At 39.4% G+C, this 27,334-nt stretch overlaps 1 protein-coding gene across 4 annotated transcripts in view; it reads left to right on the top strand.

Moving 5' to 3' along the window:
• The window catches only part of cadm1a (cell adhesion molecule 1a), a 442,188-nt gene that overhangs the window by 290,105 nt on the left and 124,749 nt on the right, over positions 1 to 27,334 (top strand). For all 4 annotated transcript variants that reach the window (XM_030437926.1, XM_030437924.1, XM_030437923.1 and 1 more), the window contains exon 2: positions 12,106 to 12,123. In XM_030437926.1, coding sequence (XP_030293786.1) covers positions 12,106 to 12,123 — 18 coding nt within the window. The remainder of the gene's footprint in view (positions 1 to 12,105; positions 12,124 to 27,334) is intronic.

Raw genomic sequence — 27,334 nt, 5'->3', positions numbered from 1 at the left:
TTCCTGCATATCTGCCGGGTTCATGAACAGATGGCATGAATGCACTGGACCCATGTGAACCCATAAAATACTGCAGTCGACATCATGGAAATAAGATGCTGCCGACTGTAACATGTTGCAGTAATTTATTTCTTCTCCCCGGTAACAGGCAGTGCAATGAGCTACTGTTTCTGTTATTTACATGCTAGGTTGTCTACAGGAAATGAGCTCTTGTTATTGTAGCTTTCGGTCAGCCGGTGACAGGGTAAGTCTTCTGCTCGGAAGAATATTGTGGCTCAGTAGAGAATGTTGTGGCTAATGTCTCACTGCAGGGCACGTTCCTTTTGTGTGCTCTGAACCAGCAGGATTAAAGCATCCATCTTGCTCTCCCACTTCCCCTAATGGTATTAGGAAAAGGGTGGATAGGTTTCAGTATTCCGTTAAGGAATATCTGATATAGGGACTGGCTGATTCAATTAAGTAAAAAGCAAGGTGGGAGGGAATGAGCACCAGCGAAATAGCCTCTGAGCTGCAAAGCTCAAAGTGGGGCATTTTAATCTCAGAAACTCCTGCATTACCTTCCCCTACCTACTGTATACAAAAAACATATATTATACACCCATTACCGAAGTACTGCAAAGGGTCAGCATGCAATTTCTGCCTCAGTGCAGATCTCGGTCAATAGCTGTTGTAAATAACAACAGCTCAAAATAGACATGACTTCCTGTCTTTCACACAATGCATGCTGGGATAGGCTTCAGTCCCTTGTGATTTCGAACATGATAAGCTAGTAAAGATCATTAAAAGATGGATTGACTTAAAAACTAGTCACCAGGGTTGGACTTATATGTGTTTATTGTTGCTACGATGTTTGTCCTGCCCTCGTGGCCAGGTAACCTTTTGAAAAAGAGATTCTAATCTCAGTTCTATTAGGAACAAAAGGATTGATTATTTTCTTTATCTGTTATAGCTGCTGTAAGTTATTTATGTTTAAAACAAGTATTAAATAGCTCTATTTCAACAGTAATCACTGTTATAGCATGGTGATTAACCCATCTCATGAGGAATGGAAAAAAAGTATTTTTCTGCTATTCCTGCCCACTCTACCTAGCTGAATCAATTCCAGTACTCCTAGTGACAACAAGGTAGGATGCTATCAAAAAGGCAAAGGGAATGCAAAGAGATCTACCTCAAAAAAAGGAAAGGGGTTGTGTGAAGGAGAAACTAGCCAAAACCCTTACCGCAGCTTTAATCTGCTAATTGTTTTCAGCATATAAAATGCAGAAACAATGCTCATCACAATTCCCGAGGGCCCCGAGTGACATCTCCAAAGTATTTCTTTTGTCAGGTAAACAGTTCAAGTCCAAATAATTGACAAAAAAGCAGCAAATCCTTAAATTTGAGAAGCTGCAACCAGTAAATGTTAGAAATTTCCCCTGAAAAATTAATGATTTAGCAGTTTAACAAATACATTTGCTAATTTTATTGACAAAGGTTTAACATATATTGATCAACAAATATGTGCACTGTGTGTTTCAGAGAACATCTAACCTAACACATAAATGCACATAAAACACACAAAACCACAAAGATTCAGTCACATTCATTTTGAAAAGTCTTAGCAGTGTTTCCTCTCTTAACCAAAATGGAAAGTTAAACTACAACTTGTTGGCTGGAAATCCAAACAATACCTCAAAAACACCTCAAATATTAGCTTGCCTCATGGTGGCATATGGGAAAAATGTGCCACAGTGAACATATTTTTCAGTGTGTTTTTCACATTCACAGTTTGCAGGGTGTGAACAAGCTACATGTGAAGTGGAAATAGCCATAACTGCTCTCTTATATTGTACCTCTACAAAATATTAGAGCAAGCAAAACATTTTTATTTTATTTTTTTCTTTTAGAGTGGAAACTGACAGTATCATTTGGGAACTCTACACTCTACTGCTGTGTGAAAAGTTATGTTATGTTTGGGGCTACTCTGTCACACCCTGTCTAAGTACATAAATGTGAGCAGTTTGACACCAAAAACTGCCTTTCTATTCCCACCCCAGACGTGTCAGAGATCTTAACTTATCCATACCTTTGACCTGACCTTTTCAGTTTAACATTCAAAACAGCCAAAACAGGATTTCTCTTCCCCTCCAATGAGGTCACCTGTTTTCCAGGCATGACCGGGAGCTTAAACTGAAGATATAGTCTTAAAAGTCTTACATTTAAACCACTGTATTTGGACAAAGAGAAGGGGTTTACCTGACATCTTCAGCTCTGTTACACTTGAATGCCTCAAAATAGGTTTCTAATGCATTACACTTAAGACTTTCATAGTGAGTGGAGGGGGCGGGGGAGGGAAGAAAACCCAAATCACTTTCCTGACTTCATACAGTCGAGTGGTCAGGTTATCACACTGCCGTTTGGTGTCTTCACACCACCAAGTCCCAGTGCTGTCTGGAGCCATTGGGTTTCCATTACCACAAATCCATTCCACTCATTTAAAATTAATGGCTGTGGACCTTCCCTGACCCCAGAGATAAGCCCGGCCCAGTCTTTTTCTTGGAGCACCTTGAGAATTACATTTTCCTCCCTTTATCAATCTGGCATTGAGTAGATGTCGCATGGGCATGGTGAATTTTGAGTGGTCACTCGATTATTTCCCACTTAAATTGAGTTCAGAATTATTTTCAACATTCATACTTCAGCTGTTCTTTTTTAATCTTGTGCATCAGTGACATAATAAGGAAATATACGTACCTTAAGGATCCCTTGACATGTAAATATTGTGTTGAGATTATTACTTGTTTGTTGACTTATTTCTTTATTTGTAGACTTTTTCAGTTTTTTGGTTTTTTTTTTGTTTTTTTTCAGAATTTCAGTCCATCTCATTAAGGGGAGATATTACAGGTGTAACTTTTTTGTGAAATTTTAGGTTAATTTACTCACATAAACATGTCATGTTTCAGATAACTGGAAGGAAAATGTATATGTAAAACATATTGGGTGTATATTTTAGTTCAAATTTCAGTGATGCTCATGGAAATGGTAATAGTGAAATTTAAATTGGATAAAGACTCATTAGCATATTACACATTTTGTAAAAAAAAATGTTGAATTAAACTGCGTACATTTTATGTTTATATTTGTTAGTTAACATACCCTATTCAAATGTAGTATCATATGTAGTACCTTAAATCAAGGTGCAAAGCCTTAAAATCTTCCTGAAATGTCAACAATATTGTTGGCATTTTAATCTGAATTTGTTTCATATATTTGTATACTATTTGTTTATGTAGCATAAAAGGGCTACAACTTACATACAATTGTAGTCATTTTTATCACAACTAAATGACCCTGATGCTTCGATTGTCAATGCAAAACCACAAACTGCAGCCCAAAGTAAAGACAGAGTTGGATGAATATTTTCAATTGATCCATCTATATAGCACATTAGAAATCCATCCTTTACTGGAGCTAACGCAAACATCAAATCTATTAGTGTGTATCTTTGCAATTCCTGTCTGCTATTTGGAGCAATAGTAATTTTCTAGTAATAGTGTCTGTGGCACTCAGCCCCAAGGCCATTTGTTTCAAGTGAAACCATTTGTTTGTTGACAATAAGAAGAATGTGGAAAAGCACAAGCCTTATTCTTCAAATTCAATTCTAGGTACCTAGCAGAGTAAAGCCAGGGTTACTGTAGCTGGAGGGAAACAATGGAGCGCTACAATTTTTCAGCTGTGTTATAATAATACCAATTTACTCTCAGTTTGAATAACCTGTGCTGTAGTATTTCCCCCCCTTTATGGCAGCTGGATGGAAGTTTAGACAATAGATACTGTCGTGAAATGAAGCTTATACATGTTTGAGTGCCAGCATTTGTCCTACATTTCCAGTGCTAAGTCTACACAATCTACCAGATGGTACACTAAACACGCTCCCCAGAATGTAAAAATTTCACTCTTAAAAAATAACCCTGGATGCATAATGTTGCACTGTTATAAGCTGAGCGGTATTACTTTTAGTCATTTTGCTGGGTTCTCTTATCCACCATGAAAATGCAGGCCCATCTGTTCAAAGTCCTGAGACTCACAAGGCAGCATATTCAGCCACCACCCATGACTCGGTGAATGGCGCGAAGGGGTGAGGATTGGGGGAGTTGGGGACATTACCCTGGGCTCCTTTTTCACCCTGAGGACACAGCCATTGGTGGCGGGAGGGAGGGAGGGAGGGGAGGGTTTCTCAGCCTTATCAGTAGGACAGCACCCAGCGCTTTAATCGCTGGGTCCCAGAGACAGCCGGAGGTAAACAGAGAGTGGATGGGTGAGAAACATCCAAGGAGAGAGAAAAGAAGAGGAAGGAGCGATGAGGGAAAAAAGGCAATGTTTATACTGCTTAGGTTACATCAAATGACAGCTGCTTTACAGTTCAGTGCATAACTGAGTAGAAATCCTTTTGGTGAGACGAGACAAGTGCAGATTCTGTCCCACGGCACGTTATCAGTGATGAAATATGGAGACTTTTGCAGTTGCATCACAAGTCTCTTAGCAACCACTGCAGGTGCGATCTTGAAAGTATCCTTAAGAGGAGGTGACATGCAAAAAGAGCTGAAAAAAATATATGATTCGAGTCTAGGTCAGTTCATTGAAGTGTCTCTAAATTATTGTGACATAGTTAACTGTCCTGTCATCCACCCTTGCTCTTTAACTCCATGTTACTTATTTTACCTGATTCAGTCCAGGAATTTCAGGGAGTTAACACAAATTACTTTTTGAGGAATTGCTGCTGAAGTGTTGGACAAAACTGAGGTGAAATTGAAAGCGCTGCTGGCAATACTGCTGATGTCCATTGGGGAAAAGACCCCCAAGGAGCCGTGTTGGTACAGGTTCAGAAAAAGATGATGAATTACAAGTTAAGTGAGTCCAGTTTAAAGGCATATTGTATACCAAGGCAATGCACAGTTTCCGTCAGTTTATGTGGATTTGACTATCATCTGCCATTGTATTCTATCAGCTACCATCACTGCAGCTGGTTTCATCTACACAGTCTTGTGCTTTGGTTCAACTACTGCTGTGATGTGACTTTGCCTTTAGAAAGGGTGGCTAATGTAAGATAGAGTAGGTCGATCTGCAGTGTTGGATCATGTGTTTCAAGCGATTATTGAAGGGCAAAAAAATGAAAATATCCCTTCAAAACAAACAAACAAAAATGTTTTAGAACAGAGAGTAGAATTGCAGCACAAGTCAAAGTCATAGTCAAAGTAGAGAGCTTGCGTGTTGGCAACAAACAAATGAATCTTATCTTCTCGACTGTTTCTTTTCAAGTACAGTATGTCCTACAGTCTGTACTGATATGGAGAGACTTTTACTTCTGGGAATTTTGTTTAAATGCAACAAAGCTGTTTGCATGAATAAGTCAGCATTGCTCCAAGTCCTCTTAAATAAATGACAAAATACTATATGTTGGTTGCAAATGTCCTTTCTCGTCTACTGTTATTATATCTCCGTGCCTTCCAAAACCACTACAGATTATTGTTACGATGTGAAAACACTATGGTAAAGGTTTGGTAAGGTTTAGGTACAAGACCATTTTGGTGAGTGATGAACGATCATGATTTGGGTTGAATTTACTACTTTGTAAGGTAAGTCACCTTTGTCATCATGGTTATGATCTCCCTTGTTAAAGTTAGACAATTTGTCGACCTGAGCTCTTTCCTTTTCAGGATTTATCACTCCAAAATGGGAGTGAGCGAGCTGATGATTTCAGATTGTGATCTGTTTCTCAGGCAATCCGTACAGATAGTGATATTTAGTATCCTCTTACTGTACATAATATCATTGACCGGTGGATCTGTTTGTAGATGGCTATGCTGAAATGATGAATTACTTTCTTGGGTGACATGAATGATGTGACATGAGTTGCAGCATGCACCATGGTTGGTTGAGGAGTTGGGCTAAAAAAGAACCATCCTTAATGCAATTTTTCATTTTGATTATACAAATGGAGAAATTCATAGGCTAATTCGAAGTGTAGCTTCAGTGTAAGGGGCATTTCAAAATTGAGAAACAAATTGCAATTTCGATTGTGGATCGTGATTGTGATTAGATAGATTGTGATTTTAACTTGGCCAGATCGCCCACTCCCACTCAAACATTGCATGCCCTTGTTCTTTGCTGATATTTTTTAAGTTAGGTTAAAGTTTTTGATGTCAGACAAAGGTCAAATGACAAGGAAGTATATCTGATAGACCAATTTAACGACCCTGCTTGCAGACGTGGGGATCAGACAGCTTTTGACCCATACTTATGAACAGAATGGAGCACCTTTTACCGCAGTCCTGCCACAGTGTTTTGGAGGACGTAAGTAAGAAATAGTTTTTCCAGTTTACCTTTTAACTTGAAGCATTGCAGGTGCAGCAGCTTGATTCCCTGCTGGCAGCATATATTGTCAACTCTCCATGAGTTTTTGATACAATAAGGAAGTGCTTTAGGCACTAAATAATAGATTAATATTTTTATCAAAAAGCTTTGAAGCCACCAGGATCCAGGTATGTTTGTAACCCCAGAGCTCAGTGTGATAGAGCACACAGTGTTCCATTCTCCACACCTGATTTACTGCTGCGACTGGTTTAAAAGAAAGACAATAGGATTGGTGCTATTGATAATTAGTTTTTAATGTGCCACACTCATCATGTCCAATTTCATGCCCCTTAGGCAGCTGATCACAGATTTAATCAACACATTATTGCTTGCTATACTTAAACTGACTGGAGGGAGGGCTTCTCTCTGTATCCATGTGTGTGTGTGTGTGTAGGAGTGTGAAGGGGACAGTGTTAGCGCGTGTTTGTGTGATCGAGGAGCGAGCAAGAGAAGTTGTCAGCATGTGCATCCATCCCAGCAACGTCCTTCTTTGATAGACACTGAATATGTGTTCCAGGCCATTAACCAAGAGCCACGTTTGAAGATGACGCGCTTGGAAGCGTGTGGTCGCGCTGTGTCGAAGGAAGCCATTGTTATTATTGTGTTTCTGGCAAAGGAGAGGGAGTCGGGGCCTCTCTCACCTGATGAATACAGATGAAAGTGGGGCTGTTATGTCTGTTTTTTGGGCCGCTCTCACAGCACCTGGGACTTTTCAGTTTTGCGAGGTTGAATGACTTTTTTTAAAACACTTGTTTTTGGTAGCTGCGTAACATTCTACGGTGCTCAGTGTTTGAGTGGTGTGACCAAATTGCACATTGTTTGAAATTTGTTGGTGTTAAAGGCAGCATATCAATATGTTCTTCAATTTCACTTGTAATGTGTATGCAACAATGCATCTTTTTTCCCCCTTGGCATCGTTTCAAGAATATTTGCGTCCAAACGGATCCATTGTAAACGACTCAACGCGCTGTAGTTCATATTCCGGGCCTATAGGTGGTGCTTGAAATTCACCAGAGAGCAACGGAGCATGTGCATAAAGCTTGTGCACTGTATACAAACAGACAGTAGAAGCAGAAACCGAACACAACAAGAAGAAGACGAAAATGGCTAGTCGGTTGTCCATAATCCTTTTTTGCTCAACGTAGTGGCAAAGGAGCATAATATTTTGCCCTACCCTAATAGGCTCAATATCTTATGCGGCATGAACACAAGCATGTAGTCCTCCATTGTTGTTGTTGTAGTTATGAGACGTCACAGTAAAAGAGGTCGAAGGCTAGAGGTCGAGTGGTGGAGCGATGCTGTCATCGATATGCAAAGTATGGGGATTCGCTGTCCACACGATAACGCAGGGGCAGCGTTTTTGTTTTTTTCCACCCTGAGACCAGGTCTCAAAAAAGTGTGTTTACAGACACTGCGTTTACAGGATCCATGTGGACAATCGGCCAAAATGATGCAAAACATGTGCGTTTACACACAAAAGCGTTTCCATGTGGATAGCTCCTAAGAAACAGTGTGCTAATGTGCAAGTAAAGCTCTAACCTTACAGGACATTGACCTAACTTGTACCAAAATATATTAACAAAGGACTCAGATAAATAGGAAATATAGTTTAAGCAGTAACTGAGCTCCTTTATCAGGCACCGTGGCCTTAAGGTTCGGGTTCCTGTAAGGTTCACTGGTTAGTCCAAGGCCTCTGGAATTGCATAATTTGATTCATTGGGAAGGTTTAAAAAAAAAAAAGCACAATTAAATCATTTTAAAATGTTTGTTACTGTTATTTGTAAGCAGTACCATGTTAGCAGGAGACACTCTGTTGCACATGCTCCATGGACCGCACAATACGGAAGCCGTACTAACAATCTAAACAATTTTATTTCTTAGAAATCCACTTGTTTTGGCTTCATGTGCAACTTTCATGGGGATGAATAGGGTTCCACCTCCAACCCTGTATGCAGATCCTCCCTTAATAGGTCTATGTTTTAGTCTAAACTGTGAGGAAAATGTGCACAACTATGGTAAGTGAGTTGTTGGTCACTAAACAGTGGGCAAAGACAGTTTGGGTCATACTTTTTCCTTTTCTACAAATAATCTGACTAACCTGAAAGTTAGTAATATAGTCAAACAACATCTGATTCCTCATGTTTCTGTCCTTGTCTGACTTGTTTTTAGAAAAGTCTGCCATGTTTCTTGACCTTTGTTAGCATTTAACTTGGAGTTGCCATGTTGAGTAGGGTGTTATAGTACTATTACCTCTAAAGATACAATAATAAGTATCCTTTAATCTTCCTGTAGTGTACAGTGTAAGTATATTTAAGCTCATGATGTGTAAAAACAGCGTTTTCATTATCGTTGTACAACTTACATCTTTCCTTTGATTTTTTTTTATTTTTTAAATGACCTTTATTTAACTCTAATTGCTCACATATCTGTGTCTTGCACAAAGTTGCTCTCTACCACTTAGAAACTATAACATGTTGTCAGGCTAGAGAGTGAGTTGAGTGGAAGAGGCAGGGGCAGAAATGTGGACAACTGGAGCCAGAAAAGAGCAGTGGCTGTGTTTATCTTGAACTACTTAGCTCCCTGGCTGTGAGTCAAATGTGGAGAGAGACATTGGGAGGTAGTGGAGGCCTTCATTAAATGCAGCTCAGGCCCTGGTGAAACCCTGGTTAATGTCCCTATCATCTCTGGAGTGGTCCAACGTCTAGCTCTCTTCCCAAATGACTCATGTTTTATGCATCTCTGCAGTCCTTGTCATTTAACCTCACCTATGGAGGTTGTAGGTCGGCGTGGGATAGCGAAGGCTCCCACAAGACCCATAAGGGGCAAAGTAAGCCACCATGCAGTTATTCTTCAGCCGCTCTCCATTTACTTAACATGGGGAGAGCTGCTCCATGTCTCGCCTATTGCTGTGTAATCTCCCCAAAGCAGAACCCCCCCTCCGCACTGCATGAACCTGAACTCCAGGGTGGTCTGGGTTGACTATGAGGCTCTCTGAAGCACCGTTACCCTGATTCCTGTGTGCTACTGCTGAATGCTTAAGCAGGGGATAACTGATGCTATGCTGGGAGACTTTATGACTTAACACTTTGCTCTTTAGGTGAGCACACCAGTTTAAAGCTCTGATAAAAGTTTTTCAGGTGAGGTTGAGGGCTGTCGAACTCCATAAAACTTTGTTTTATTAGAACTACCACAGATACTCTAACATGTTATTGTAATTCATGGGCCTTAAACTCTAAATAGTTTGTAATGGTCAGAGGACATATCGTACAACCTATACTAAGATACTTGTAAATAGACACGTCTGGGGATTTAGGGAATGCAAATTAACAACACAAGACACAACTTTACCACACGCAGGCTGTGTAGCTGGATGTTAAACAGCCAAAAGTGTGCTCTTTGTTTCGCTCAATCTCCACGCTGCATTTTCCTCAGATTTCCCCTCCAAACACTGTCTCCCTCTCACTCCTCGTCTCCCTCACTTACACACAGCCACTCAATTTCTGCCTCTTTCTTTTTTTTTTTTTTTCCTCTGGATAATGGTAATTAGAATATCACCATGATTGAAACTTGGCAAAAGTTGAAGAGGAAATAGGTTTTCTAATCAAAAGCTTCCTCCTAGCTGGAATCCTGATGCTTACTTGGCTGAAAAAGGTTCTTCAATGATGGGGGTCTAAATTGATGCCAGACTTTATACTTAGGGCCAAAATGGCTCTTTCCTTTTAATACTGGATTTTGTATTGCCATCCCAGTTAGCTGGTTTTCACAATTGTTTTTAAAAGTGTTTGTTTTGCTGTCATTTTTTCTGTTTTTTATGATGGTACACAGCAACATTCATACATAATGCACATGGCACTACATTCTAGAGGAAACTCTGGACATCATTTTGGTAACTCTTGCATGAGGGGTCAACTAATGTATTGAATGAAGATATTAAAGGGGCTCTGTGTAACAAGTTGTTGAAATTTACATGTATTATAAATTTTTTTATTGGCCATATGTGAGCAGATTGTAAAGTGGTGTGGAAAATGAGACCTTGGCAGTCTCTCTTGGTTGCCTATACAGATCTGTGGACAATTTGCTTTCAGCTGTTGGGTGCTGCTGGACTGTGGGTTGCTTTGTGAAGGACGTAGGTCAGATTTTTCGCAATGGTCCAAAGGACGTAACTGCATTCATCTTCATACATCATCTCAGCACCTGGCTCCGCCCTGCTAACAGAGAGCAACAGTACTTAACGTTAGCTGAGAAATGGAGTTCGCAATCATACAGTAACTACAGGCTTCCAGCACAACTACTAACAATTTCAGAGATAAAAGTGGTGACATTCGTGGGAATGTTGGAAGTTATTTGCTGGGTTAGATGAGGATTTTGAATCCACTTTATGTATGTCTATTAAATGTAAAGCGGCAACCATATTATTGATGACTTCAAGAAAGCATTGTTGTATTATGATGAGAAAGCAACACAAACATGGTGGGAATCAAGGTCATTTTGCTGTGCCTATAGCCGGGAGGCTTGTTAATGAGAATTATTTGATTGCAGGGAAGAAACAATGAAGTTGGGTTTCTCATGTCTCTCTTTCCTAACGTATCTATGTGACTCCGCATCAGACATTTTCCTTGTCTGACAGTGCTGGGAAGACTGGGTAAAAGAGCAACAACGTATTATCATGTATTTAATTCATACCATTCAGAAATATCTCCAGAGGTCCATAAGGAAGATCTTAAGGTGAGAGGTTTTGAAAACAGATGCTGGGAGAAATATCATTTTCTTTCATTCTGAATCTGAACCCTTCGTATTCTAGACTTGTTTTCTACTTTTCTGCAAACTGTAGAATGAACTATTTTCAATAGACAGATTAGAGAGTTCCACTCTTCTGTTTTCAGTGTTTGTCTCCTACAAGTTGCCTGCAAGGCTGTTAGCGGTTATTTATTTGAAGTTATTGAAGGTTAATTAAAGGAAGAAAATGAACCACTACAACATTAACATAAAAGACTGGAAGCAGAAAGCAACTGCTCTTTCCAAAGGTGAAAAAAAATCCACTCAGGAGCACCTCAAAAGCTCTCCAGTTAACACACATTACATGTAATTTGGTCATTGGATGCAAAAGTCATTGGTATGAAAGTGACAAGTTGTTGTATGGGGGTTATGTGATCGCCACAGTGATGCTGTCACTGTTGGTGTATTTTTTGAGTTGATACAGGAGGCACATTCATTACCCAGAGCATTTTTTTGCCAAATTATGCACAAAAGGCAATCATCATGCTGTGTTAAAGTCCAAAATGTTGGTGTATTATTGTCTGAATTCTGTTTGTTTAAAAGTGCAGTTTTATTTGTAATTCTGTCAACTTTTGGCACGAAACTAGCCAAATATAGCCAAAGATATGAGCGCAAGTTATCGTCCTCTCACTGCTTTTGATGTGAAGCTGAATGTCTGTTTGTAGCCAAATAAATTTGCCTTTAGAGTTGAACACCTTATTCTTGTGCTTCTGTTTCCCGAATCATGTGTGGCTTTTCAATTATTTTCTTTTGAAAGGGGAGAAAAGCCTGAAAGATGTTTCTTTGCACCCTTGCCTGCCTCTTCCTGTTCTTTACAAGCATGCACCTCTGCTCACAAATGGGGGCAATTAAATTCAAATGGGGCTTTGAATGCTAACCTCCCCTTCTGTTTTTTTCCCCCTCCCTTTCCCCACCTGTCCACCTTCTCCAACACAGGAGCTGCACAGTATCCAGGTAAGCCTTCCCACATTTCCTTTCCTTCTCCTCACCACATCCTCGCACCACATTCCAGCTTGCCAGCTTATGTCTCGTGTGATCCAAGACATGCTTTCTGTCCTTCTCTGATGCTTGAGTAGCACGGCCAGTGCTTTTCATTTCAGTTTCTCTCATTCTCTCTCGCATTTAGATTTCTATCAGCTTCTCTCTTGCCTTCTCCACAGTCCATTTCTTCCAAACTCCATGCTGCTGTCATAACTCATACATCCTCAGTTAGCCACCAGTGTCCTAAATCGCACTAGCTGACGCATCCCAGTGTGCACTGCACTAAGCCAGATAGCAATAACACTGAACTCAATCAAACCATTTCCTCCAAATTACAGTTACAACAATGAAGCAGACTCGTTGCTACTGATTTGGCGTATCCAATACTGCTGTGTTGATGATTCATGCTGTTCCTGGACCATCACTGAAGCTGACCAATCACATTGGTCTGATGTCATTGTTTTGTGACCTATGTTATTGTTGTTGAACATCAGAATAATGTTGCTCCAGGACCATGATTTCAACTCATGATGCTGCATCTGGGGTTTGTATACCATATGGAACATAGTATCATACTGTTCACTGAATATTTTACACACAAGTTCACTTTTTTGTGAATTCTTTGTCGCTGTTTGGTTCCGTATACAGACAAGACAAATATAGAGATAAAAAACAACAGACAACAACAACCTACAGTGGAACCAACCAAAATAATACGAATAATAATCAACACAAATACAATGCAACAAAAAAGAACATTAAACAACTAAACCATTCCAAAATGGCACAAACCAAAACCACATCTATGTGAGATTTATCAGTGAAGTGCAGAGATTTGGCCCTTGACAAACAATGACAGCCAAGTTTTCTCTTCACATTCTGCTGTATGTTTGGACTTGCAGCAATTTGTCCACTGTGTTGCTCACAGTGCTATTGGACCTTTAGAAATGTGACATTGTTCATGTCAAACTTAAAAAAGGGTCAAAAAGCAGTGAGAGAACCAGGCAGTGAGAGAGAAGAGATGTTGAAGAAAGTTTGTTTCACAGTATATTTATCTGTCTTTGTTTTGTAGCCAACGATAGTCCTTGCAACCAAAACACATCCATATATCCTTCTGAGCTCTGCTATCCGTTCAAGCTGCTGCATGCCCTGTACAGACACATAGCAGAAAACATGTCAGCAGAAATGATGTTTTCACTAATTGATTCCAGTCCACTTCTTCTTGACTGATCTTGTAACCACTGTCAAGCGACTGTCCAATTCAAAACTCCCTGCATATTTTCAAATTAAAAGCCTGACAGGCTTGTGCAGTTTAAAACTTGTGTCAAGGGAGTGTTCACTACTGAAATAAACCACAGAGTGAAAACATTTCTGTAAAAAAAAAAAAAAAAAATAGATGCTCAAAGGGACTCTGTTGTGCTGAAACTGACATCAGCGCTATTGAAATGTACATTATACTAAATGTATTAGGCAACAGATAAACACATTTTTTTTACAACCATAAAGTGACATCAACAACAAATGAAAAGGAGTTATTCAGAAAGCAGAGTTAGGGTCAGGGAATAACACACATATTGACAAAAAATCTGTCCAATACAAGCCTGTTTCCAATAAATGCTTGCTGCATTTTGACAATTCACAGTTGATTTTCTGAATGCATTATTATTATTATTTTAAATGAAACAGATTTGAAAACCTGATTTGCCTGGTCTCTATGGAATGTATGCATAGATACTTTCACAGGAAAAAATATATATAAATCACACTGCCTCTCTCGCTGCCTTCACTCCCCCTCTCCCTTGTCTCTCCTCTACCGAGCCTTTTAATCCAATTAGCAGTGCCAGTGACAGTTATTTATATGTACATGAATTAGAATTGAACAGTAAGAGATCCTCCCTTGGGGCTGATTGGACGGAGCCCAGTCCTTCACCCGCCCGCTCTCGGTCACAAACCTCCGCTGCTGCCACCGAGCAGTGGTGGTCCCTGCAGCTGATTGCCAGCAGAGCAGAAACACAAACTGACATTAGCATGCACTGCCAATGGCAATCATCATCTCATCTGACTGCGAAAACCAAAGCTGTGCACACTTTTTCCCCTTAGCAATTAAATAAATGTAAAAAATATTGTTTCATCTCCTCAATGTTATCTTTTCCAAAACCATCAAGACTAAAGAGATATTTGACTCGAATCGAGACAATATAATAAGCTGTTTTCTCAGTGTTCAGGGTTCATTGTAGATTTCTGACTCTATTGCACTCCATTGCGTTGGGCTGAAAAAACAGATGTGTCAAATGAGTGTGTCAGCTGCCAAATATGGATCTCTTACCCTTTGAACTGTTTGCCAGTGATTGCAGTACTTCAGAGGGTTAGAAAAAAGTCATGTCGCAACATAAGCCTTCAAAGGTTTTTAAATACAATATGTCTGAAATTCATTCTTAGAATAACATTTTAAATAGAAGCCCAGTCGAGGAGACACTGATGATAACTGCTGTTAGTCTGCAAAACCACTTAAACTTAGTTATTTATGAGGCAATCAAAGAAGTTGATACAAGTTCCAGAAAGCATATTTGTGCGTCAACCCAAGTGCCTTAGCTTTTGATTAATCTTCATTTGTTCCTACTTTAGAACAAGGGAGCCTTTCTAGTGTGCCAGGATTTGTCTAAGTGAACAATATATCAAACTGAACACGAGATAGAGATCATAGGTTAAAAATAAAGCTAATAAAAAAATGATATTTTCATGGTCTGTATTTACTTCATAGCTAATAATCTCATCAGTTGGGGAACAAATGACAAAAATTTTCACTTTCACATGGCTGCCAGACAGGTAACTGCTGTTCAAGTCTGCAGGGAAGTCGGTCCCATCTCCAGCAGTTTTTTGTGGCAACCAAAACATTTATTTATTTATTTTTTTTTTGTCGTTGGACCGACTTTAGATAGCAACCGAAACAGGTATTATTAAAGCCAAACCATCATGTTTTCCTACCCAAGTGGTTTTTGTGCCTAGACCTAGCCAGAGCATTGGCACAGTGTTGTGACAAGAGAGAAATGGAAAATCTATTTAAACAAACGCCAAGTTGCAACAGAAAGAACTTCTCTTTGGTCACATTTATTCTGGCAACTGGGTTATTATTTCATCCATATTAGTCCTAGTAGCAGTAGCAGTATCAAAGAAAGATTGAAGAAACCAGGCTGAGCGTGACAGTTTTGGTACAGTAGGTTATTTCCTGTATTTCACTGAAGTAAACCAGTGCTAAAACGGTACCGTTCTTTGAAAAGAGCGGAGAAAAAGCATAATATGTCTTGTTGTCTAAGTGCTTCTAAGTTGACCTGCCAAGACCGACAAGACATCTCTTCTCTTGCATGGATGACTCATGTGTTTGCTCTGTACGCCAATCAATAGAATGGAAGACATGAGAGGACGGAGGTGGGATGAGGGACACAGCAGTTAAATACAAGGAGTGTTATCCATATGTGCACAGAGAGAGGCTCTTTAAACACGCAAAAGGACCCGCATTTCTGTGTGTGCACTCACACACACACACATACACACACACACACATTGCAACTCAGATTAATGACTAAATCAATCACACGCTTACAGTGTTTGCTTGTCATCCTGTGTGCTTTTCTTTTATAACACAGGTTCAATTTCCCAAGCTACTGAAGCTCTATCAGCGTTTCCTCAGAATATGTATTCAGCAAGGTCATCTCTCACTGCACCAAGAAAATTTCCCAACCACAGGATGTGTCTTTGCTCTTGCAATGTCAATAGTCCCCAGTCCAATGCATTGCAATCTACATTTGTCAATACATGAGCCGCTTGATGCTCCACAGTGAGCTGAGGATGCAGCTCCTTCATTAAATAGACCTTGTTTTGACTCCTGTTGACTCACAGATTTATTCAGGCAATAATTGGATACATTTTGAATCTTATTCCAGCTCTTTCAAGTTGTGAAAAATATAAATAAGTAATAGTTACTACAGATAAAACTGTTCAAGGTCAAAACTTTACAGCTTCCCAGGTACTTTAGCAAACCAAATCTTTAAAAAACATACAACTCAAGATTTCACCATAGCTTCTTTATTATGACAAGAGCACGAGAGGAAAGCATTAATAACATCTAGAAGATCAGGAAATAGCACGCTATAAAAAAAATTACGATAGAAATTACACTTTACAGGGAGCAGAGAGGTCAGACACCCTGCTCTTGTCTGAAATGAGGAGATGCAAAGAGCTCACTTAAATAAAGAGCTTTCATGTGGGCAGCCCAGTCTACTCGAACAAAGACTAGAAATCAAGCTGGGGTAGTGCAAGTGCAATGATTTGAATGTGTATTTCTATTCATTTGTTGGCAAGGCTGGCATTATTTAGAAATGTTCTCACTGTCAACAAATCCCATAATTAAGAACAAAACCAACAATGTGTTAGTCCGTCTACAGTTACTTTACATCTTACTGATCCTGTCCATGTTTTAGGGGAACTTTCTTTGGTAAATCTTCACAAAAATAATAATAATAAATAAAAAAAAATAAAAAAGGACATGTAATTTCCTGAAACAGTTTGGTACCTACTGTAAGTTTTAAGTAATTATTCCTGAAACGGGGGTTAGTAGCATGTTTTTGGTGGGGACTATTTCCCTCACAATATTAAACCACATTTCATGGTCTAGCAAGTATTTACTTTAATTGGATAGTGTATGTAGGCTTGACTAAAAATAAACTATGGTGGGTGTGTTCATGGTAATGAAGGAACATGACTCATGGTGTACTTAAATAGTTTTTTTGGAGCCAGTGGAGATTGTTAGTGTAGCAGAATGTGAAATATCATAAACAACACTTGTTGGATCAGCTCACTGTTGGTTTTGGTCTATTGAGCCAGACTTTTTTGGGTTCGATATGTTGTAGAATAAAAACTATTTTGCTGCTTTGTTATCCCTGGGTGGTATAGCCCAGTGCGATGTAGGTCCGCTGTGTTTGGAAAAGTTCGCGTTTTGGCTTCGGTCGCCACAAACATTACTTGAGATGTCCAGATTTCCTGTCATAAAGGTCAGTTTTTTGTCACCACAAACAAAGCTGGAAATTATCCTGACACGAAAATGCCCAGCACTGTCGCATTTACAAATGTTTAAAAGCAGTCAAAACTGCAGTCACTGGCTTGGCGGCCACAACAGTTGGTGATGATGGTCTTACTTCTTTTGACCACAGGGGTTGCCAGAGTTAAAATCTAATACAAGTTCCTTGTAGCTTCTTTAAGTAAAACTACATTTAACATTTTATATTTGAATTTGTGGCACAATAGTATTACTGAATGACTGTTTGTTCCAGAGCTTTGTTGGACATTATTACTCAACAGGACAACAACCACAGATGATTTTCTTAATTACCAATCACTGGATAGCTCCAGGTTACAAGACTCAGACCTACAGCAAATGTGTCAAAACAAGTAGCAACTGACGAATAATCCCCATGTATTTAATTTCATATAACAACTTTCACTTCATGATAATAGACCAACATGTTGTCATTGCGTGACCTCCAGTGTTTTAGACCGCGAGGCTCCTGCTTTACAGGCAGCTTGGTCACATTCAGGGCTTGTTTGTGATGTGATTTGGTGTGCTGAGAGTATGATAGAATCTTAATGATTGAACTTTGACCAAAGACACATCTCAATCATTAAGAAGAATGGCACTGCTGTTTCAGCCATATTCTTTTCTAATTAACATGCCAAAATGCAAACAAGATGTGACAACAGTGCCTGTTTAAAGTAATTATCTTTGACATTCAGGATTAATCAACTTTTGTTTTGCTGCGCTATCACCACCTCATGAAACAAACCAGTGATTTAAACTAAATTTAGCCACATGTAGGAAGCAAAGTGTAAATTGACCATTGTGACCTAGTCACTGATACTAGATAAGTTGTGGACACAAGACGCTGTGAGCAGCTTAGAAATGTAAACTCCCATAGTTACATGAAGAATGTGGCCATGGTAACTAAACAGAAGCAGTGATTGTTTGCTAAATTTAGGGTGAGGTGCTCTAACCAGAAGAAGTAAACAGGAGAAAGTACAGAGATTTTTCCCGTAAGCGATCTCAGGCTGTGCTTTTGTTAAATTAATGAAGAAGACAATAAATGCTTAAATTAAATCAGGTTATAGGGGTATATCATCGTAGTTTGTGATAATTCTACTTCAGCCTGCTATTTACAGTATGGGGTGGTATTAAATATTCATTCTTTGATTAGCAAATGTAATAATATATAATTTCTCAACAGAGGGTCGTTTTACGATGATTAAGTCATTTGTCTTAATTAAATCATCATAAAGTAATAAATGAGTGTGTGCAGCATTGACAGTTCAGTCAAGTCAGTGTAGGTGTCAGGCATAACACCACAGACAATTACAGTTCAGCAGGAACATCTCATAAAGCCATCAGTCTGTGAGAGACTCCAGAGAAGTTAATTTTATTTTCTTATTTATTTCTGAAAGAAGTCGACTTTGTGAATCAAGAGAAGCAGGACCCTGGTTTCAGAAAATACTTTAATGGCTCAATTAGATGATGAGAGGATAACCTTGGAGTGCATCCATTATGACTGATGTCAGTAAGTTCACAAAAATACACCACATAGCACCTAATTGTAACAATTCAAAAAAGGTGGATCCTTATTTCACACACCAGTCATTATGCTGACTTACGTGATGAAGCATGACACAAATCAATAAAGAAGGTATGAGTGCAGCATCAGGGCCACTGCTGCATCTTTACAAAGTGTCTTCATAACAGAAGGAAGAAGTGGAAGTTGAGCAAACTAACCCTCAAGAGAAGCAAAAAGTTTAAATAAATGCACTGTACATAGACATGAGCGGCAAACAGAACTTGTAGTGATGGAGTATCGACTGTTTCTCACTACTGCCTGCCAGGAACGAGGGAGCAAATCAGAAAACTCAATGGACCTCATCACAATATTTCTGCTCTGTGCTGCATGTAACAGTACTACACCAGCAATGACACTTAGCCTTGACTAAACTCGACCTTCTTAGAGCTTCTGAATCAATACAAACCTTGAGGAAATAAATTGTAAAAACAATAATCATGAAAAAAAACTGATACTCTGGCAGCAGGGGGCACCAAAGTGTACTTGTGAATAAAAGAAAATACTGTTTTAGCTCTAACTTACATGATCTTGTTTATATTTTGGCCTTTTAATGTACCAGTGTTTTTATAAGAATATTTACATAAAACAATGAAATTACCTTTAAATATAGTCAAACACTGTTATAGTACTAATAACGAGGCTTAAATTTGCCCTAAAGTGCTGTTTTTAATTGGATTTGAATATATTTTTATATCAAGAACAACAACCATTAAATGTAATCAATATAAAATGTAATAAACAATAATCTGCATATGCAGTGTAAGTACACTATTACTTTAGTGCCACGCTGTCTCCACAGTCATCTGTGTTATTCAGCAGAGCACACTAGCACAATAAGCAACAAGTAATAGTAAACATGTTCAATAAAACATTTTTTTTTTGTTATTTGTGTTTTTTAAACATTCTCCTTAATAAAAATATTTTCGTTCCATGAGATTTTTTTTTAACAGTGTACCTGTGAGCTGTCCCCCAGTCTGGACCCACACAGAAACATCACTGATTTTGTTTTTTGTTTTTTCCTTTTTTTTTAATTTATTTTTAAAATATTATTTGTTTAGCTCTACAGGGTTTCTTAGCCTCCTTTTGCTTGTTTTGTTTCAGTGTCATCCCAAAGTGATAAATTCAGTCTTAATGAACCGCATTGGTAGGTTTTGATGTCCCTGTCCCTGACCTTTTGCCCCTCACTGTCAGTTCCTTAGTGGATCATTTATAATAAAAAAGCAACCCTGACCTGTAGCCTCTTCTGTCGGTCAGTGTTTATCCCCTCCGTCATATACTGAACACAACAGCTGTCATATACAAGTGCTGATGCCACTGTGTAGATTTAAAAGCCTCTGTTGCAGTCAGTGCAAACCACTACCGAGCTCAGTGAACAGGCAAAACAGAGTCTAAATAAATGTTTTCAAGAATGCGTGTTTACAGACCAGCAGCACGCCCACTGACATTTTTCCCTCCATCATTAACATTGTCTCCTGAGCTTGCCAAATGTCACTTTTCATTGTTCATTTTTGTTCCACTCTGTCCTGAAGTATGTCTAACAACTGCTCAACAGTGGCAACTGTCTGGTAGACTTCTATTTCTCCTTTACATTGTTTCCCATGTTCATACATACAAAGCTACTGCTGTGTGTTTCGCCAGCACTACACTACAGTACTCCTACTTTTAATCTCCTTCTGCACCTCGACTTTTCCAGCCCAGTTGCCAGGAAAAAAATATTTATTGTCTCTACAAACCACTGATATTTGTACATGCCTTAGGTCTATAGATTATGCTGACATGTCTACGCAATGTGTCATATCATGTTCACATTACATGTTTATAACCAGACCTGAGATAGCGGTGAAGTTATAGGCAAGAAGACTGACAGTGACTGCAGTGTCTGTGACTGTGACTGTGGAATATTAACTGTGACATAGTTTTAAGAAGACCTCAGAAGAAATTCCTGCTGTGTTTGTGGCTGAAAAAAGAGAGATTTTTGACTAGAAGTTGAGACATCTCTGGTAATGTTTGTGATTGCAAAACTGGGAGTTTTTGTTGAGACCAAATTGCAACCAAAACAGGTATTCTGAGGGCATTATCTTTTCCTAACGTTTTTTGTGCCTAAACCTAACAAGATCATGAACAGCATTGTCACAGTGAAAAAAAGGAAATCTGACCTAAAGGAAAGTTGCAACATAAAAAGACTGGCACACAAACTGCTGGTACCCTCCCTCTGCATATGTTCTGAGGGTGATACATAATGACCCTAACTGAGCTGTATTATACAGGAGACACTACATGATGCTCACCCGCTCTTGTTGTTCTCGCCTGCTTGCTTTTCTACCGACTAGTCTGTGTAATGTTCAAATCGTGGCGACCCTATACGCTCGCTATGCGAGTTCCGTAGTGCCACCCTAATTAGGTCTAAGGCTCCCGCCTCCACCTCATCTCCAACTGGGTTCAAGTATTTACAACTTCGATGTGAGGATGAAGAAGAACTATCGTTCTGCTCTGACTGACGTCAGTAAATAATTGTAGCATTAAGCAGACGTGCTCGCTTGCAGTGCATCACTCTCTAGTGCATCTGTCCTGCTAACCAGCAGAGGTAGTTTATCTCTCGGCCTCTTTTTATCTTCCTTGCAAGGGGTGTGGTGCGACTGAAGCAATGGCAAATGCTTTTTCGGCCTGCTGACTTCACTGCACCACACAGTAAATCTAGTATACATAGTTGGTTATTTTCTTCTCTTATAATTCATATGGATGTCTCCTATGTTACACATATGTTGTGAACATTAGTCATATCTTCAAGTATCTTTCATTCACTGTAGTAATTCAGAGTCTTATCCTCATTGACACACTCCAACATGTGAAGAAGAGGGGCACTGGTCCTTGTTTTTATACCACTCCAAGCACTGGCTGAAATCCATCGCTTGCACTTATTTTTAAGAGTAGCTGCCAGATCCGCGGGCCCCAAGAGTCCCAGAAGCAACTCATGTCACTAATGTTGCTTTTCCGTATGGTCGGGATACGTGCACTGAGCCGTGCCATGAGCAACAAGCAATCAGAGCTGTGATGCATGCACGGCATGAGTGGTTTTCCCAACAACAGGCTGGACGGGCTGAAGGTTTGTTAGTTTACAGGGAGCATCTGTCGCCTGTAGCACCAACCAGTCCACTTTGCTGCTTCTTCTTTAAGGATTCCTCTATTTGAACCGACAACAAAAAACACCAAATAATGTTTCTATTCTGAATGTTTCTGTAAAGTAACCCGAAACACTGTGTCTGACTACAAAAGTGTGCCTCCTCACCAAATGAGATGGCCTCACTTTACAGTGCATTTACTTATAGTGCATTTGGGCACTCCTCATTAACATACAAAGTCAAATGTCAAAATAAGTTTTGATACAATTCTAAAGTCTTTGTCTATGTACAGAGCCATGTTAATGGCAAAAGCATCCCTCCAACTTCCATTTATTGGCACCCCTGAACTATTTGTCCCATATTATGTAATCATTAAAATTCAGAGTAATCACAGTCAGATTTTTTGGTCACAAAACTCTTCATTTGACATGAATATCACATTGCCGTGCCGTTGTTTGTCTCTCGTCGAGGCCCCTGAAGAGTAAACCTGCTTCGCCAGACTTGTATCAGGAGATGCTGGTGAGATATCACCTTTCTGCTCCCTCACGCTGTTCTGCAGCTGCCTGACTCAACAGAATATCCACACGATTTGCTACATTTTAAAATGGCCGCGTCAAGAAACACAGTAGTCCTACAAGCTGTTTTCCATCCACGCTTCTTCTTGTTTTGGGGGTGACTTCTCGACAGATAGAAACATCCTCACGCTGCTGGGGAAATGCCGTGGATATTTACAGTTCATTCCAGTTCGAGTTGGACTTCTATCACTTTTTTTATATCTCAGATGGTGCGGAGACCAAATGTAAAGTTTCTCTCCCCTAGGAGTCTAATTCCATGGTAATAACTTTAAAATAAAAATGTTAACATTCTCATCAATAAAGGACTGACTCTATCGTTGGTTCAAAGTAAAAAAATTTAAACAAGCTAAATGGAAGAAAATTGGTTAATTTCCTTTGAGTTCAGCGCCTTAATCCTTTTTTTAAGACTCTGTGCAGCTCCTCCAGCAAGTCTTCCAAATAAAACCACAGCATACATTGTTCCTGTCCTCTTATTTAATGCCCCTGTCAGGTCAACGTGATATGTCGGTGCCTTCCAATACTGTTAAAAGAATACCTGTTGGATTTTGGCACGAATACAGTTTATTGAGAGAGAACGGTCATGGATTGGGTTAATGTTACTGCTTAGTTAGGGTTTGGAGACCTTTGTCAACAAGTTAACAATAACTGCCAAGTGGTGAGGGGGAAAGTTTGATCATGGTCAAACAAAACCCAAGCTGACTGTCCACTAGAAACGACAGCAGTCATTATGGCTGCTTTGACGCTTGAACATAAACACGTTGTTTGGGGACAACAGCTGATTGTGTCATTAAAGTCTCTGGACCTTTGCACACACTCACAATTTTGGATTTCAACATTTTCTCTCTAACTTAAAGTCAAAATATCTCATGTAAGATGCAAAGTAACATTTCAGTTACATAAATCAGACTTGTTTTCTGACAATTGTCACTTTTGCCATTGAAAGATGTTTCATTTTACTTACTTAAAAGTAAGACACCTTGTATTGATTGCCTTTTTATTCCTCAAGTGTTTTTTTTTTTTTTTTTTCTTAAAGTGTAATTAATGGCAGGTGTTCATTTCAGATGTAATAATCTGCCAGAAACACAACTGGCAGTTAAGCTAAGTGATCATGGTTACATTTACTCCCTGAGCAAAAATTTGACAAATTTAATCAGTCACACTGTTTCATTTTAAAAACCTCAAGGTAAAAAGAGTCATTGGGACTGTGGTGCTGTCGGGGGAAATTCACTAAATGAAAATACTCAAATTTGGGTAATAATAAAACCAGAATGTTGTGCAGATACATCATATCAGATCTCAACAATGCTCTCAGCTTTTGTGAGGACAGTAATTATCATAACGGATGCTATGCCAACACATGCTATGACATACTGTATGTTGCAGAACTGTTGATATGCTATGTATGACATGTGGAAATTTTAAATTCCAGCATTTTTTTTCTTGCAACAGGGTTGGGACTATACTATAATTAATACAGAACCTTTTTTTAAAAAAATGGCCCAAGCTACAACATAAAAAAAACCAACTTGTATTAGGCCAGATTTATCCTTTAAGCATTCCCCGGTTATTGTTTTATTCATCAGCTAACAGCTCACTTAATATTCCTGAGTAAAGGACACATGATGCTTAAAGGAGACACTAACGAATCTTGATAGGAGACGAGAGGACGCAGGAGGATGCTGCAGTGCCCTCTACCTCCCTCCCCTATCCTCTCATTCTGCCTCTCATCTGCTGCCTCCTTCTACCCCTGTAAAGGCTCTCAGCTTTTGTTTATCTGGCGAGGGACGTAGAAGCATCTCCTCTACCCCTTCCCACCGTTCTCCCGCTCCGGCTTTCTTCCCTTAAAGATATTTCCAAACGAGTAAGCCCAGACCACAGCTGCCTCTCTGACGCATTAATCACTTGGCTGCCGCCCCCTCCACTCCTACAATTCACTTACGCACACACACACACACACACACACACACACACGCGCGCGCACACACACACACACACACACAGTCCCACTCATGGATAACTTGGTTTGACTCACACGAGCAAGGCATGTACCGCCGCCGTGTAATATAAACACATGTGAATGCACACGACTTGAACAGGTAGATAGAGCGCACAGCAGCGGGGTACACACATGCACAAAGCATCCGCCCACCACTCAAGTGATCTTGACTCTTTCTACTACACCAACTCCCACTCTCTCCATCCAGCCATGGCTCCCACATGACCCTCCATTTTCCTCATCATTAGTGGCGCCAACCAGCAGCCGCGTCCTATCCATTTCCCCCCCCCCGCCACTCCTCTGTTTACTTCTCGATTTCTTTATTCGCATCCGACACAAAACCTCCCCTCTGTCTCCTCCGAGCAAAGAGAGGGGCACAGAAGGCGGGAGCAGCGTGAGGCAGAGAGGGAAAGAGAAAAGGAGGCAAGCCTGCTTTAGATGTTAATTTGTGGGAAATTATATGTAAAGTGATGCACCTGCTTTATGTATCTGCCCTGTAGGAGATGAGTGGAGGATGTCACACATCCTGACAGTTAAACCTAGCTTGATGAGGCCAAGTCATTAGTGGGGTTGCACTGACATGGGTTGTCGCGGGTTAAAGCAATAAGATATGAAACAAAATTATATTAACTGTCAGATACACTTAAAGCTGCACTAATGAATACATAGATATGTCTGTATATGATGAACAATGGCTCAAATGGCTACATGCAATGAGATAGAAGCGTTAAAAAACCTTACATTTTTACGTTTTAACTTAACTTCTTTGTTCAGTTTTCTATTTCATGTTGTTACAGCACGTTATTTTCTCTGGTTAGGCTTAGGGCACAAAAGCACCTGGTTCAAGCTTCTCACCTGTCACGACTAATGTTGCCCCTTGTCTCTTGGATAAATGGTATATAGGCAACTATTTGCTGACATATTCGCTAGAAACATACATTTCAATTTAAAGTGGAAATAGACAACTATAAGACGTTCCTTCCCACTAGCCAGGGACCAGACTTTGAAACAATACAAGCACTCTTCATTGAGTGAATGCCAATCCATTCACTCTCATTTTTATGTTTTTTTTTTTCTATCATTCACTTGTCCTCTTCCATCAGTGGGTGTTTCCACAGTAATTCCAGTTGTTCCAACACCACCTGTAGATAGAGACACAGGAACATCATGCCTTTTAGTTTTTTTGGTTGCAAAATGGCAGATGCGGTTCCCTTGTGCTGTAATTTGTCCTTCATTCTTGAGGAAAAATCAAGCCCGGTGGCAGACCATAGTGAAAGCGAGGTTGACTGTATAGAGAACTAATATATATGCATAATGATGTCATTTTTCTTCAGCCAGTACACTGTGCACACTGTTTAGAATGGTAAGTTAAAGTTAAAAAGATGTGTATTGCCAGTTTAAGGTCAGGTCAGTTTTCAGATTGCAATTATGTTTTGGAAGAGGCAAAATAAAACTGAAAATGTTATTTAAAAGATGAAAAAATTGCTTTTCCATTATGACCACAGATAATAGCTGGTTATCTTTTTGGAATGGTTTATTAACTTCCAAAATGTAAAAATAGCCCAAACATGACTTTCACCTTTTTTTTTTTTTTTTTTTTTTTTACAAATATCGAATAGATAAGTGGATGTTCTATTAAGTGTGAAGAATTTTTGTTGGTTACATTTATATGTACTTTTATATATACACTAGTGCAGCACAGCTGGTTCCATCTCTTTAACACAACATTAACAGCAAATATGATCAGTCCTAATCCTTGGTCAATGTTTTCCTATAAGTGACTATGGCGATGAAAATGTAACAATTCCAATATGTTTCGTTTCATTAAAGTGCAGCTAATTTCTGTGAAGCAGTGCATTGTATCAGGAGACTTCATTGCAAAGCTTTCTGAGCTGCAGTTGCTCCCTCTCTATTTCAAACAGCCCACACTCATGATGTTAAGTGGCTTTTGGTAAGATAGAGAGCATGTAAATGAATCTGAAAATGCAGCTGACGCAGCAACGGCTTGGATTTCATGGAAAATATACCACAATGAATAACATCAGTTTATTGCTGCTGCTGAAGAGATCAACTATTATCATCATCACCACTGTCAACCTTGTAATGCAAATGGAATTTGTGATAAGCACCTGGAGGTTGCTATTTTTATTTTTTTTTAGGAGTAGTAACTCAACACTTTTTTCTTTAATTAAACAAAATAAATTAACATTTCCTTAACTACTTCACTACAGTAGTGACTGATGGCTGTTCAGTTTATTTAATAAAAGTCTCAATATGATGACTTCTTCATGTTTGAGGACTTTGACCCTTTGTCTTGTAATTCCATCAGGCTAAAGCCTCCCCTTGATGGTCACAGGTTCATGGCTGGGTATCTAAGATACCACTAGCCAGATATTTGTGAAATATTCTGTGAACAATCATTGAACCCATTTGGGAATTTTGGGGCCCTTTGATCTTTCATGTATTGCAACTATGAGGATACATTTTGCTACTTTCAGAAGTTTGTTATGAAGTAAGTCATGTCCCTTGCTGAACCTGGTTCCGATGCAAATGAGTCCATCAATTAGCAGTGGCATCACCCCAGCAGCAGTTCCTAGTAGTCTGGTGGTCAAGTTGCATCCTCACCAGATTCTATGTGCCTGCATCACTCAGATGTTTCTCATTTCTCCTAATGAAGCTTATTTGTTGGGTGAAAATGACTGTAGCTGGACAGATATGACCCTCACTGCTAATTGACTAACGTAAAACGAAACAACCTCCTCCCATCCAGAAATTGACTACCTAAAGTCGAATGAGTACGTTCCTTTTTGCATCCAATTGTTTTGAATTGTCAGTTGG

Source organism: Sparus aurata, chromosome 13 (genome assembly GCF_900880675.1).
Source record: "Sparus aurata chromosome 13, fSpaAur1.1, whole genome shotgun sequence".
NCBI classification, from domain to species: domain Eukaryota; kingdom Metazoa; phylum Chordata; class Actinopteri; order Spariformes; family Sparidae; genus Sparus; species Sparus aurata.
The sequence above is the reverse complement of the archived record's forward strand: the minus strand, read 5'-3'. Positions and strand labels throughout refer to the sequence as shown.